The sequence below is a fragment of the Psittacula echo genome (assembly GCF_963264785.1).
Source record: "Psittacula echo genome assembly, chromosome: 4".
Classification (NCBI taxonomy): domain Eukaryota; kingdom Metazoa; phylum Chordata; class Aves; order Psittaciformes; family Psittacidae; genus Psittacula; species Psittacula echo.
This window is the reverse complement of record NC_137738.1, coordinates 27969944-27986287: the sequence shown is the minus strand read 5'-3', so window position 1 is coordinate 27986287 and position 16344 is coordinate 27969944. Positions and strand designations below refer to the sequence as shown.

General features: G+C 35.6%; 1 protein-coding gene across 1 annotated transcript in view; it reads left to right on the top strand.

The window, feature by feature from the left end:
- Positions 1 to 16344, top strand: part of RYR2 (ryanodine receptor 2) — a gene marked incomplete at both ends in the record, with an annotated part of 387777 nt that overhangs the window by 195133 nt on the left and 176300 nt on the right. Inside the window, 6 exons of the mRNA XM_080615870.1 lie at positions 5258 to 5376; positions 5814 to 5947; positions 8626 to 8867; positions 12373 to 12565; positions 14346 to 14562; positions 15867 to 15971. Coding sequence (XP_080471996.1) covers positions 5258 to 5376; positions 5814 to 5947; positions 8626 to 8867; positions 12373 to 12565; positions 14346 to 14562; positions 15867 to 15971 — 1010 coding nt within the window. The remainder of the gene's footprint in view (positions 1 to 5257; positions 5377 to 5813; positions 5948 to 8625; positions 8868 to 12372; positions 12566 to 14345; positions 14563 to 15866; positions 15972 to 16344) is intronic.

Below are 16344 nucleotides of genomic sequence, written 5' to 3'. Positions count from 1 at the left end.
TTAACCTAGCCTATTTATTTTCTTTGACATTACCTAATGTCTTTTATTCCTCCTGAACCACTATGTTAACCCCTTAATGTCTATGAGACTCAATTAGTCTCTGTTTTGCTGAAAGTGAATGTGAAGTTATGCTGAGCTGTACTGTATGTGTCACTGAAATGGCGATCTGGATTCTGATTCCTTGGAAGCAATCTGTTCTCAGTAAGCCTGTTTTACCAACCGAATACATTACATTTTTAAAATTTCAATTAATTAAAAAAATAGATAAAAAATACTGCAACTAAACTCAATCAGAAAATCTCTTTGGACTATATTGGAAAATACACTTTTTGAGGAGAATAAGTAGTGTGACCACTGCAGATTGGGTGAATGTAAGTAATATCATAAGAATTTATCTTGGTGATATATGATTCCTGTTGGCATCAATAGCTTGCTACTGTGTAACTCTTAACCATCCCCAGTGCTTACCATGCCACTATAGTTTGATCCCGCAAACAGATAGCATTAAGGAACCTCTGGTGAGTGTATCTCAGTTACCGAAATGATACTGGGACTACGTTTCCGCAATTAATAATGTTGATTTCATAGGTGATATTTCATAGGTGCCCCATTCTACTGATATAAATACAAAGGTTTTCTTGTTTTCCCACACGAATATTTAATTACTGTTCTTTTGAGTGTGAAAATATGCCAAAATCGTGTCGTATGGGCATCTGAAAAGTAGCTAGTAATCAAACTTGGACCCAGCAGCTAACAAAGTAGCTTAAAATAGATAAAAAAAGATAAATATTAGATCTGTACTCTTAAGACTGATTTTTGACTCTCTTCAAGCATGCTTTGCATGATGGTCTTTACATAAAGATGAGAAACCAAAATAATACTATTGGGAAGAAATGTCACTGCAGCCTGATTCCTCTTGGCAATCTTTCACAGCTATTGCTGTATTTTAGATTTTTGTATGTTTTTTTCATCTCTTGGCAGTTCATGTGTTCTTTGCTTTGTCATTATTATTAATACATATAATTTTCTCTCCCTCCCCTCTTCTTTTCTCTGCTCTTATTCAGCTGGAGCTGTTTCAGAGTTGGAGATTAAGCAATATTTTCCATTTGCAGTTGTGACTGTTCTGGTTCTGTATAATATTTGTTACTGTCCTGTTGGAAGATGGCTTCTTCAGAGTCTTTCAAGCCTTATTTTCTGTAATTATGCTACACTTGAGTTCAAAAGGCAGGAAGGTTTGTAGTCAGGCTAATGGGCAGGATAGTTACAGCAGTGAGAACAATGTAACACACCTTTCTGTTTACATATTTGTTCTTTTTTCTCATCATCTTGTTATTTTATTGTTGTGTGGTATTTCGTGAGCTGGAAGGAACACAGTGATCTTCCTTTCAATAATAATTTTTCATTGATTACAGAATTGTCCTCAAGAATAAAAATTTCCTTTCTCATCCTGTTCTTCCCACTCCTGAATCATACTTCTGCCACAGATAGATGTGCACTTACATTCACTGACATATTAAGGGAGGAGTGTCAGGAAGGGAGTATGTCCCCCATTGTAAAAGTTCTTTGGTTTGTATTAGACTAGCAGATACCTGAAAAGAAATGTCACATACTTAACACAGTTGTCATCAGCTTTTTACTGTGACATTAATACAAGAGTGATATCCTGCTGTTGCTGAGCATCCTAAATAAAAATTGGAGTTATCTCAGATGCCATATACCATTTGGCATATGTTATCAAGTATCTTACCTTGGCTGTTATCAAAGGATCAGCAGCAGCCATGAGAACAGGTGTGTCCTATAGTAAACAAGGCAAATAAGGTGTTTGTGTTCCCTTCAGCTTTGCAATAAATATTTATGTGCATTTTGTTTATTTGCCATAAATCTGTTCCTGAGATGAACTGACCAACAGCATGGAAAAATGTTGTCAAATGTCAGTGGTAGGAGCATTCGTCCCTTTCAGAGCTAAAAGTGAGCTGCCATGGTGTTTGCTCACTGATTGGTAAGATCTGCAGTGAGTGATTGCGGATGCGAAGAGCAGTCATATGTTGATGCTTCTTTTGGAAGTTTTTTCTTATGTTAACTATTTGGGCAAGCAGAAAGTTTAGAAGTCATTCTCTTGCAGTGAAGGCTGGTATAGAGACTTTGAAGTGTTTGCCTGTGTAAGCCCCTCCAGTCAGCAATGTTTTATAGGTATTTTTCAGATTTTTTTTTTCATGTTTTTGCTGAAGAACTATGGCTATAGGGTAGGGGCCCTGTTTATGCTCTGAATCATTGAGCTGCTCAAGATATGAGGCAACAGGAACATATGAGGCAACAGGAACATATGAGTCTGAATCTGTATCATTACTTTAGTTTTCAACTGGTGATACAAAAAGCTGCTTATAGCACTGGTGTCTAGTTAGAGATTCACCAATCATCTTATCACTGTAGCTAGTATATTAGGTGTAGAGATCCTAAAATGTCAGAACTGAACATTCATGTTGGTTTACAGCTCTGCAGCTGATCATCTTGCTTTCATGAACATTTGAGTAACAAACAATTTAAACTGAAACAGGCATTTAAAAAATAGCAAAGTTGCAGGCTAGAGCTTCTCTTCACTGCAGTCCACCTCTGGTGGGAGAGCATTCATCTAAGGAGAATTTTCTCACAATTATGCAATTGCATGGATTTGACTACAACCTTCTTATTTTCAGTGTATTTCCCTAGTTGTTCATGGTGAAATTCTTTCCTAGGAGGCCTAGTTTTACATCTGAAACTTTCATGGCTAGGTTTTTCAGAAATAATGCAAAAGTTTACATTCAACTTTTGAAGGTTTAAGATTAAATCTGTTACGAAAGCTCTAAAAGTGTTGTGTTATGTGGTTCCTGTTATGTATGTATTTAAAAAATTAATCTCAAAGTAAAAATAAGACTTGAAAATGAAAAGGTAAATGTTTATGATATTATAGCAAGATATGAGATGAATTCTGTAAACTGCAAAGTAGTCTGACATTGCAGTTGTACTGCTTAATGAACCTCAGGATATACTGCAAAAATTCTGAAGGTCCTAATATCTGCAATGCTTGTTTGGTCTCCGTTTTCTTCAAGGAGCTAGGCCACTTGAAATCCTTCCCCATATGTTCTGGTAATGTAATGTCCACATTACCACCAAAACTGATTTTATAATTATGACTTTTTCAGGTTTTGAGAGAGTCAGTTATACAAGATGCTAATTATGCTGTGCTTTAGTTATCTTGAGAGGCACAGTAGGATCAGCTTTTAGTATGTAAATGTGCTTTTGTGATTTTATGTGGGATGATTGCTTGCCAGATCTTAAGGTTTATATGGCTTGACTGGAGTGAGGATAGTCACTGTTTAATTTACAGTGGTAGGTCTACAGTAGGGAGAAATACTGGATTATATTATAACTTTTAAATAAGAATGCCTGGCTGCATGTATTCACCTAAAATAATTAAATAATTTTGTAACATAAACTGTTTGTGGGGAAGAAACATCATGCTTTGTTAATCACACCAAAATTAAGTTTGCCATAAACATTGAAGTTGTCAGCTACATCTCCTGCAGGTGTTTTCTTGCGTGTGATGCCATAACCTATTATCAGTAAGATTCCTATTTTCATTTTTTTCTTATCCTTGAACTAAAAATGTTATGGAAACAGAATAAAGGTATTAAATATATAAACAGCACTTGTGACTTGATTGTAAAGGTTAGATTAGAATTTTTTTCAGTTCCTGATCTTCACTGAAGCAAAATAAAGAAAATTAAGATTTGTATAAATGTGCCTGAGAGTAGACCAGGTTAGAAGTGAGATATAATAGGAGCTGAGTGAATAATAAAATGCAAATGCTTCAGCTGTCTTCAATGCATAAATTAAGATTAGACTGGTCTTTCACTCTGAAATATATTCCAGATGGGATTAACAAATCCTACTGAAATTTTCAAGGCTTTAAAAGTAAGGTAATAAAAAAATAGAATCAGGCAAGTTAGTAATCTGATACCATTCAAGTGATGATTTTTGGAACCAGGTCATATCAAGTTTGAGTTTCTGTTTTGGGTTGGTTTTATTTTTTGTCTCAAAAATGCTTCCTCAGTTAACTTTTTCATTTTTGGTTTGTGAGTCTTTATGGTCAGTTATTTACGATGTGCCAGACTACATGGTATTGTTACTCAGGAATTATTAAAAAAAACCCCAAAAGGATATGTGTGTGTGTAAAAATTTCCCTGATAAATCAAAATGCATATTCTTTTTACTTAAATTTGTATTTCTAACTTCTTTTTATTGTTATAAATTGAAAATCTTGTCTTTATTATTTACAAAGTCAGAAAATCTCAGGTACATACTGAGGACAGTTATGTGGATGAACCACAATCTTTAAATCTGTAAACATTAGCTGTCATTTATGATACACATTTTTTTAGTGGTTTATTCAAAACCACTGGAAATCCAATAGAAGAGCACTTACTGTCCTCTATAAGCTTTAGATTCAATCTGTAATGTTGAGGTGAGAGGGAGGCAGCTGGTCATCATAAATACTCTTTCATATCTATTTTCTGTGTCATCACACTGTCTTGGCACTGAGACTAAAAACCTGTGTTCAGTTAGTAGTGATTTGGAACTTTTTTTTTTTTAGCTGATCCTTGTCTTATGTTGGAGCAGCTGATGATCTATTATCAAAGAAAGATCAGAGTACTCTTACTGAGACAGTCCTTTTGTCTGATGACTTTTTTTTCCCCACACCAAAAGGAGTTTACAGTGCTACACTTTTCTTTTAGTAAAAGAGAGCGTGGCTAAGAGCAGGTGACTCTTTTAGGGATAATAATTCTTGATGAAAATGACTGCTGCTTTATTGGAATTGGAATTGCATTTAATTGAGAGACTGCTGGAGATTTAGTGGTTCTTATTTCCTTGCACGTATTAGTTTCATGCTAGTTTCTATCTGTTTGCTTTTTTAAGAACATCGCTGTGGCTCTCAGTATATCTGTTAAATACACAAAAAAATGATTTACACATAATTATCACATAATTATTATTAAAATTTTAGATCAGTTTACTTCTTTTTCTTTCTTTATCACCTTTACTGCATTCACTTATTTGGGGAAATCTAGAAGTACATCAATGCTGGTTTTGTTTTGTTTATCATATACAATGTCTGGGTTTTTTTATTCTAGTCCGTGTTGGTGAGCAGTATATTAGGCAGTATTATGTGCAGTTATGATTTTATATGCACTTTGAATAATCTTTTATTTCCCAACCCCAGGAATTCTAGAGGTTTTACACTGTGTGTTGGTGGAAAGCCCAGAAGCTCTAAACATTATTAAAGAAGGACACATTAAATCAATCATTTGTCTTTTGGACAAACATGGAAGAAACCATAAGGTAGGCAATGAGACAAGTATATTTTGGTGAACATTTGTGAGCAAAGCAAGCAGGTTGTTCTGTGTAGAAGTTAGATTTAAAATACTTTAAGTATTCACAATTAGGAATGAAACTTTTCCTAAAAGGCATATGAGCAGTTTGAGGAAACCAAGGGGAATGTTATTTCTTTTTAATAACAACATTGATAAACACTAATTCTCAAGGGAAGTGGCAAGAATATATCTTTTTTGAAGAATTTTAGAATTGTTGTAAAATAAAACTACTATGTTGGATGAATTACATACATACTTGTCTTCTGGTAACAAGGTCTGTAACATTATATTGCCTGAAGTAACTCACAGTGATTCTGAAAAAAATACTATGAAAAAATATTTAAAATTATTTTAATTTAATTAATTTATTTTTTTTTATTGTGGGTTTTTTTTTTTTTTCCTCAGGTTTTGGATGTTCTATGTTCCCTCTGTGTTTGTCATGGAGTGGCTGTGCGGTCTAATCAACATCTAATCTGTGATAACCTCCTTCCAGGAAGAGATCTGCTCTTACAGACGCGCCTTGTCAACCATGTGAGCAGGTAGAAAGACACCTCATATACTTTTAGAAGAAAAGTGTATTGGTCTTATGTGATAAAACAAGCTACTTTATAAGCAACCAGTTCAGTAAAGTCTGCTTTTATACTGACTTGTATTTAGCAGCCTGCATTAACTCTTTTTCCTCCTTCTGCATCCACAAGGCTACAGTGTGCTGGGGCTGGCTTAGAGGTACATTTTTCTGACTAGGCAGCTGTATGTAGGCAAAAAATATTTATAGAATTTATAATCCAATCCAGTGGAGAGGTGTGAAAACTAGGTACATTCAGCCTAGAAGTCTAAAAGATTTTTTGCAATATGGGTAACCAACCGCTGGTTATCCAAATATAATTAAAATAATTAAATTAAATAATTATAATTAAAATAATTTAATACAAATATAATAAAATCCATGCCTAGCATGGATTTTGGATACTTCTGTACTCTCCATGGCTTTAATTACAGATTGGATGGCTTTCTTAGTACAAGGCTGACGCAGTACTGCTTATCTGGAGACAGATTTTTATGGGATGAGGGTCTAGTTTCAATATTATCCCCAAAATCAGATTTAAAAAGTATACTTTTCTTTTTCTTCGCTCCCCCCCTCAACCTTTAGATGTATAATTACATATCACTATTCAGCTCGATATTGATAAGCACAGTAATAGTTTTGCCTTTCAAGTGAGGTATTTATGAAGTACTTTAAAATCAGCAGCCATAGCAACATCAAATTGACATTAAGGACTGGTACAACCACTATGGATTACTGAGTTATGCAGGACTTGGAGTAAAGAAGGAAGAGATGAAGAGAATTTTGAAATAGATTAGACTTTACTTTTGTATCTTTGTAAATGTTACTCTCTTGAGTGGATCATCAGTGTTACAGAATGCACTTTTCTATACAAAATTAAAGCTGCAGTGTATACCTATTACATTTCTGTTGGTAACTGGTGAATAGCTTTCATTTTTGTTTGTAGGATTTAACATCTATTAAATGTTCAAACACATGAAATATTATAATTGGTATCTGAATGAGGATACTGTTTCAGTTACTGAAACAAACACTTTTTTACTTTAGCTGTATAAACCATTTTTCACCAGAATAAATAAATAAATATGTTGAGCCCCAGGTGCTGGGAACAAAAATCCAGGTTGATGCAAACGCAGACCTGCTGTCAGTGAAGGAAGAGTTGGTATAGGAACTGTTATAGGAGCTTGACCCATACAAATCGACGTGCCCTGACATTAATACACCAAGGCTGTTAAGAGCTGGCTGTTGTTGTGAGGCCATACTGTCTTCATGATCTTTGAGATGTGTGTTGATTCAACCATGTCCCAGAAGACTGGAAAAAGGCAAATGTCACTTCATCTACAAGAAGGGCTCAAAGAAGGATCTAGGAAATTACAGGCCCATCAGTCTTACTTCAGTCCCTGGGAAAGTTATGGAATGAATCATCCTGGGTGCTATCACAAGTCAAACGGAGCATGATGGGATAAGCCAACATGGATTCACATGGAGCAAATTGTCCTTGACAAAGCTGATCACCTCCTGGGACATAGTAACCTGCTCAGTTGATGTGGGTGGAGTGCTGGACATAGTCTACCTGAATTTCTTTGAGGTTTTTGATACAGTTTCCCAGAGCCCCTTCATAGAGAAACTGATTGTCCTGGGTTCAGCAGTAGCAGTCATTTTTTCTCCTTCTTAGTAGCTGGTGCAGTGCTGTGGTTTTGACTTTCTTCCTGGGAACAGTGCTGATAACACCGATGTTTTTAGTTATTGCTCAAATGTTTAGTCTAACCGGGGACTTTCTGAGTTTCATGCTCTGTCAGGGAGGAGGGGAAGCGGGGAGGAAGCAGAGATGGGACACCTGATCCGAACTAGCCAAAGAGGTATTCCATACCACAGCACGTCATGCCCAGGATGTGAACTGGGGACAGTTACCTGGAAGGGCTAGACCACTGCAGTTTCCTGGAAGAAGGGCTAGTTCACTGCTCAGTCGGGCTACGTATCAATGGGTGGTGTTGTATTCTCTTCCCCTGTTATTTCCCTTATCATTATTATTATTGGTGGTAGCAGCAGTGGTTTGTGTTATACCTTAGTTACTGGACTGTTCTTATCTCAACCTGTGGGAGTTAACATTCTTTCAATTCTCCTCCCCGTCCCTCTGGGAACTGGGGCGGGGGGGAGAGGGGGAAGAAAGGGTGGGGGAGTGAGTGAGAGGTCTGCGTGGCTGACTTATGGCCTGGGCTTAAACCACAACACTGATGCATTGTGGTCTAGACAAGTGGTCTGTGTGATGGGTGGGGGACTGGCTGACCCGCTGCACAAATTACTTCTGGGGTGATTCCAACTGAAGAAGAGGTAAATTTTCCACAATGAGAACAATCAGCCATTAGAATAATCTCTCCAGGGAGGTGGTGTACTTCCCAACACTGGACACTGTTAAGATTCACCTGGAAAGGGTGCTGGGCCGTGTTGTCTAGATCATGCTTTGCCAAGACAATTTGGAGCAGATGATCCTTGGAGTCTCTTCCAACCTGGTATTCTATGAAACAAAATTACTTCTATTGTTTTAATCACACAAAGCAGGCAATAAAATTTGAATTTAATGAGATGCCTGCAGTAGTTCATCATGGTTTTGAGATAGGTTTTTAATAACTGCTTTTATTCTTTCTGTTTAAGCATGCGACCCAACATCTTCTTGGGGATTAGTGAAGGCTCTGCCCAATACAGAAAATGGTACTATGAACTTATGGTGGACCATCTAGACCCCTTTGTGACTGCAGAATCAACTCATCTACGAGTGGGCTGGGCTTCAACAGAGGGCTACTCGCCATATCCAGGGGGAGGAGCAGAATGGGGAGGAAATGGTGTTGGTGATGACTTGTATTCTTATGGCTTCGATGGTCTGCATCTGTGGTCAGGTATTCTGTTTTGTTTTTTGTTTGGTTTGGTTGTGATTTTTTTTGGGGAGAGGTTTGTTTGTTTTGGTGGCTGTTTTTTTCTGTTGTTGGTTTGATCTAGGGTTTTTTGTTTAATGCTAGAACATAGTTTGCAATTCTGGTGGATTTGTTTACAACATTAGCAAAGTGAATCAGATGTTTCAGTTGACACTAGCAACATACAGAAATAATAATGCAGATAGACTAACAATTTATTCAGTAAATATTCCCAGTTTCAGCCTGGGAATGATTTTTATTTAAAACTTCAAAGGCGCAAACAATGAAGTAAGACAGTCAGTTCACTGTGATTGTAATTCCTGTGTGATAGTCCTAGAACCTGAGAGGTTTAATGCACAGGAGAGACTTTCTTTTTTTTTTTTTTTAAATTAAAAATATTTTTAATATGGATCTCTAGTTTAAGAGGTTAGAAATACTTTAGAGGTGAAGAAGATTTTTAAGTATGCTTTTTGCCATATATTTAAAAACCAGATATTTTTCCATAGTGATGCTTTGTTTACATGCATTAAGACTGACTGTATTACAAAACTTGCAGAATCATGTTCCTGGCATCCATATAGTGTGTTTGGTCAGGTATTCATCTTTAAAATGTTATTGATGCATCCTGGATTTATTCATTAATAGTAATTTCTGTATGCAAATTATAGTGTTAAAGGAAGCTGAACTGAGTATCTAAATTATTTTTATTTACTGTTGATTCTGCAAATATCTTATTCTTTCAGCAAAATCAGAAAAATAAGAAAGACATCTTTGTCACTTATTTCAATTTCTGTGAAAACATTCCCAGGTAGAATGGGTTGTCTTACACTTGGACAGTCATAAACTTCTTGAATAAAGTTTTTAGCTTGGTTTCACCTTGTTGAGAAAAAAATTTTCCTTTGGTTTTCAGAGATTATTGGGCAGTGGTGGACTGTAGAACTGATAGGAAACTGAGTTAGCCCATTGGGTTGGCAGTTCTTGCCACTATGAAGATATGAGCAAGTTTTCTAAACATGCAGACAAGACAGACAGCTGTAATGTATCATCCAAGGTCTTTGAATTTTGAGACATTTTGGCCTGGTACTTGGAAAAGAATAAAGTTTTACATTTCAAAAGAATTTTCCAATCAAAATAACAATTGATTGTATTATTAAATAATAACATATCAACTGGAGTGGCATTTTAGGAAAGTAGCTGCCAGTTTGCCTGTCATGTACACTGAGAATTACTTTGGAACAATGATGTATAATTAATGGTACCATTAAAGCTGTGTCATAACTGAGTTTGTCAGACAAAGTATGATTACAGAAGAACTAGAAAATAATGAGTCAACTGGAATAAGTTTTGTAGTTAGTGTCCCTTTTAGGGAGGAAAAAAAGATTACTGAAAATCTAAATTATTTTGCTACCACCGGAAACTTTTTAATCAGAAAGGTTTGCATTTCTCCATGTTTTTTGTACCTCCTACTTCATAAACTCCAGCTCTAGTTAGAGGAAGTTAAACTGTAAGCAATGCAAATACAAAAGAATAAATGAAAAAATGTTTGTGGTTTCCAAATCTATAATCCATCCCAATCAAAAAAATCAGACCACCTTTGTATATCCAATTTTTGTATATTAATTTCTGTTCTGAATGTGGCTGGTAGAGTCGAAAAGTTTTCTGTCATCATTGACATTCTTATGTAAGACATATCTATCAAACTCAGAAGGATTTCAAGTAGTTGAATGCTGAAAATCATGGCCTTGTTTCTTCTTCCACAATCCCCTTGGTCAGGACATTTTAAAAATTAATCTTCTGAGCATGAAGCATTTACTGCATTAATGAATAGAAACAATGACTTCTACTCCAAGGTTTCTGTTTTGGACTGAGATTTTACCAGAATCCCATTTGTTTTTTTCAGTCCTTCAATTACTTTTTTAACATGGGGAAATGAAATTCATAGTTTTTTAAGCCTAAGGCCAGAAAAGGTACTTAGATACCTTAGTCTGCTGCATTTTCATCAAAGACCAGTACTTGTTTCTGTTAACAGTCAGCCTTGCATTGATCCCAATAACCTATATTTGGCTAAATTTTAATGGGTAAACAGGCATTTAATCTCAAGTCGTATGTCTTAAGGAGATGAAGTATCCGCTCTTTGTTGATAACTCTTTTAGACTTTAATTATCCCTGCCATTAAATGATTGTCCGTTTCAGTGATTTATTTGCTATTCTTCTTTCTTAGCAGTGCTTTGTAGAGATTTCTCAGTTTGCGAAGAACCCTTAGGATTGCTTTGTCATTCCACTGCCTTTGCTCATAGATCTGACTATTCTTACTTATTTCTTCTGTCTTGAAAGGGTGTAGGGAAGAAGCAAGAGCATCTGAAAACTTTTTTTCCCCAGCTATACTGCTGACTGCCCTATCAAGACAGGCAGATTGCACAAGAGCACCTGCACCTATCCTATAGTTTGCAGTTTATGTGGCAGTATCAGGAAGTAGTTTTCCATATGTAGAGTGTTAGCAGTGTTGGCTTGTAGTTTTCCTCAGGATGGGGGGTGGTGTGTGTATGAAAATTTATCTGCAGAAGAATTACTGAGAATTTCTTTTTCCTTATTTCTGATGCTGTTAAAAACATATGCCATCTTCATATTCTTGGAAATACAATACTTTTAGTTAAGTCCTTCATGTTTACAGAAGTTGGATAGCATAGTTAAAACTATAGTGCTCTGTTCTTAATATGCATTAGGGTTTATCTTTTGTAGACATTGCATATGTTATTTTTGGAATATATGTCTAGAAATATTTTCATACAACTTTTATGCTGGCTTTTTTTTTTTTTAGATGACAGTAAGTTTCAGAGAAATTTTCTATTTTTGTATTCTATAAGTTATTTCTCTTAGGAAGCAGATGTGATTGTGTAAATGTAATTTGACGCAAGAGAGAATGGTCCTTTAGAAATCATATAAAACTTTTAAATAAAAAATACATATATTACTGAATATATATGCCTCAAAATTGCTGCTGTCTTTGTATATGCCAGAAAAATGCTGGCTTGAAGTTTGATTTTGAAAGTGAGTAGTATCATTCTACACAAGTTTGTAGTGGTGCTATGATGTGGCCCTTAATAACAGGAAGTACCTTTCTTCTCCTAAATAATTTCTTATTATACTTGTCATTGTATTGAATAATGATGCATTCTTCACCAAAGTATACTAGGTTTCATATTAAATATTAATGATTGCTTTTCAATTTGCATTTCTAGTATTGTAAGGAATAAAGTTTAATTTTCTTAAATTTAATTGTATTACTGATGATAAAAATAGCTTTGTAGATATGAGCATACATTTCTGTTCACTATAGAGCAAGGTTAAGATCAAGTCTGGGACGTTATAGGTTAGATATTTATGTATTAATGTGTTTGCATTCTGTTGCTATGTTTTCTTTATATTTTTTTATGCTGCTGTAAACCTGTACAATTTTCAGAAGTTTTGCTACATGTGTTTCCTTCCACAGGTTGTGTAGCACGAACAGTAAATTCTCCCAACCAACATCTGTTACGAACTGACGATGTTATTAGCTGTTGTTTGGATCTAAGTGCCCCCAGCATCTCCTTCCGGATAAATGGTCAGCCAGTTCAAGGAATGTTTGAGAATTTCAACATCGATGGCCTCTTCTTCCCAGTTGTCAGCTTCTCTGCAGGAATAAAGTTAGCATCCCATTTCAGTGTGGTTTTTTTTCACCCTTCCATAATATATATTTCTTTTTTTTTTTTTTTTTTTAATGTATATGTGAGTATACTGAATAATTCCCCGGCTGTCTGCTCTCATTTTCCTTTCTGACATATGCTTCTTTGGCACAGTTCCACTTCTTGGATAGTGGGAGGTAAAAAAGGGTACTGAAGAGATAGTGTATCTGTTGTTTTTCAGCACACCAGTGTATTCAGGTGATTTGCAAATAGACCTTAGAAACAGCTTCTTTAACATTTCTTCACTGACACGTTGCTACACATTCACTTCAGGACAGCATTTTACCTCTATGGGAAGAAAAACATCAGCCTTTGATATTAAAAATATATTGGCTTTAATTCACTTGTTATGAAGTAGTAACTATTACTTGAAGATGCATTATTAGCAGAAATGGTGGTGGTATACTTTCTTTGCAGCAGGATGAGTTAATATGAAATTAGTCCATCTGTATTCTGGTTGCTGTACTAGTTTTCTATTAAATTTCAAGTCACACCTGAGTTGCCAGACTTCTGCTTCCAGGTATTGAAAAGTTTGAGACTATAATATTAAAAAGGATTCTATTATGCTTCAGTGGGGGGATCAACTTCAGCAGGACGGGCAAAGGTAAAGGCTGATAGCTGATGTCTGTTGGAGACAGAGCAATGCTTTTTGAGGGATCAAAGACAGTGATGGATACTACAGAAGCTAAGAGCTGTCTCGCAGATGGCATGACTGCCTCTCATTGCAGATGCAAAATGTACTTTAGGCTTTGCCTTAGATAATAGAGGAGATATAATGTGGAAAAATAAAGACATGCATGCTGCAAAATGTAAAACTATAAACTTTCATGTTTTATCTCTGTCATGAGAGAAACATCTGACAGATATTATTTGTGTGCCAGGTGTGGTTTTGGAGAGTGTTCTGGTATAGCATTGACAAAAATCTTACAAGATAGTCAGTAAAGAGAGAGAGAGAAAATTCTGTGTTAAGACTTGTTTTTTTAGGTGTTTTTTGATTCCTTCTGGATGGCAATGTTCTGGAAAATTTTTTTAGTATTATACCATTGCTGCTTCATGGTCACCTTCATTCATTGAATTTTTCAGTAGCAAAACCCCATGACAAATTCACCATTTTGTAATAAAAAAAGACCCTAAGTTTTTTGGTATTTTTTTAACATTCGAATAAACAACCCTAGGTTTTTACTAACATGAAAATTATAAATTTTAGGGAAGGAGGTACAGGAGTATTGTCTCCTGAGGATTTCATGTTCTGTGAGGGAAAAGAAAGACTCATATTCCATGGAGGCTCATTTCTCAAATGTGAGAGAATGGAGAACTCCTCAAAAGAGAGAGGTCAAAGGTGATTGATTGATTGATTACTTTGGGTTGTAACTTCTGCTGTCTGAGACTCAAAAGGCTGCATCTTGCTTCCTAGGTGTACTAAGTACGCCAATTTTTCTCTCTCTTTCTCTCTGTGTCTTCTCTTTTGGTCTCATGATTTAGAATACTTATATGGAAGTAGAAATTAACTAGAAGAAAGGTTTGCTTTTCCCCATGTTTTCTGCATCTCCTACATCATAAACTCTAGCTCGTTAGAGGGAGTTAAACTGTAAGCACTGCATAGAAGCTGCAACATTGAATTCTTTTTTTTTTTTTAAATCCTATTTTTATAAATAGTATAGAATGGATGTTAAGCTTAAAAACTGATTAGGTTTGGCACAAGGGGTGTCTCGGTTATCTAAAGTAACTCTGACTTTTACAGGGTACGTTTCTTGCTTGGAGGTCGCCATGGAGAGTTCAAGTTCCTTCCTCCACCTGGATATGCCCCTTGCTTTGAAGCTGTCCTACCGAAAGAGAAGCTGAAAGTGGAGCAAAGCCGAGAATACAAGCAAGATCGTAGCTATACCAGAGATCTACTAGGTCCCACTATCTCTCTGTCACAAGCAGCTTTCACTCCAGTTCCTGTAGATACTAGCCAGGTATGGAAAGATTGCATTTTCATTTTCAAACACTTACTATAAGCCTGTGTTATTTCACATTTGATTGAATCCACAGCTTGTCTCAAACTTGTGTTTTCGTGGGATTTGGCTGGTACATTCCATTGCAAGAAGCTGATAAATGGTGCATCAAGTCCTTATAGCGCTCACTAAATGTTTCATATTCAGTTCACAAACACTATAATAAAGAATGTTTTACCCTTAATATTAGAGTAAGCAAAAAAGATTATTTGAACTTCTTGTTCTGTTACTAGAAGCTTTTATTACCATTTAAGTACACTTTCTGAAGACTGCATTGTGGTAAGACTTTTATGCAAGCTTTAGCTCTAATTCTTTACTGGACAGGCAGGTTAATGAGAGTGGTGCTTGTCTCACCGTGACAATAAACAGCATGCACTGAAGTTATAGGGTTTTTTGTTTGTTTTGTTTGGTTGTTTTTGGTTGTTTTTGTTGTTGTGTTTGCTTGTTTGTTTGTTTTTTCCCAAAAGTACTAATTCTTTTATACCAAAGAGCTCCAGCTCTGATCACAGACCAAGAGTTCATTTGACCAGAGTTTGAGATGATATAAATTTTTAAACACTATGTGCTCAGATTTTACCATATTTAGGAGCTAATTCCTGAAAAAAAACCACATAAAAAAACCCAAAAAACCCAAACCTGATAGTTTATTGTTATTATGAACTAAATATATCATTCTACATGTGTCATGTATTGTTCTGTAGCACCAGCAATTAGGGTAACATTATCATGATTCACAGAACTGCATATTTCATGTCTGAGTTTTTGAGGTAAAGCAGACTTGATTTCAAATTTTGGATGTATAGTGATGTGCTGTCTTGATTTCACTTGTCACCTGTCATCATAATCTGATTTTTTTAACCAGTTTTTATTTTTCGTGGGATTTCCTTTTCAAACATCTGTATTTGTCTGAAGTATTTTACACAACATTACCTTGGTCACTGGGATTTTTAGCATTTTTAAGCTGGCCAATAGTATTGGTTTGAGTAGTTTCTAGCCAGCTACCAGGAATATGTTCCATGCCATTTGGAGGTATTAGAGTTAAAGCTGTTTTTCCTTGCTGGTCAAACTCCGGAACTTGTAAGTGCATAGGTTAAAGTCTTTCTCTTGATCTAAGAATTCTTGCTCACTTTAGTAATTCAGTAAGAACTAAATGATATTTTAGGTTTATTTGAGAGATCTGGTTTAGTCAAAGTTTGTTATGAAAATTTGAGTGGCACTGTGAAGAAACTTAGTTGTAACGACCTCTTTCTGTCTTCTCTCTCTAGATTGTTTTGCCTCCCCACCTGGAAAGGATTAGAGAAAAATTAGCAGAGAACATCCATGAACTTTGGGTTATGAATAAGATTGAACTTGGCTGGCAGTATGGACCAGTATGTACCTTCCAACTAAATTTTCTGTTAATTACCTAATATTATTCAACACATTGATTTGAATATTGTAATGGGAGCACATTTTTTTTCATCCTTCTAAAATCAGTAAGGTTTTTTGACCCTTTCCACCAGAAGTAGATAGAAACAATCAGTGCTTGGGTATTTTTGAATCAAAACTCTGGTATTCAAGCTGTTTGGTGTTGAAATTTTCAGCCTCTTTAACTGCCAGCGCAGAGAGCACATGGCGGGTCTTTCACCTTGTTTGTTCTTTGGAGAAGTTGTTTAGTATTAAATGGAGTACAATGGAGTAAACTAATGAAAACAGTTGTTCCTGGTTCTTTTCACATGTACTGGCTGATATAACTTTTTTCAG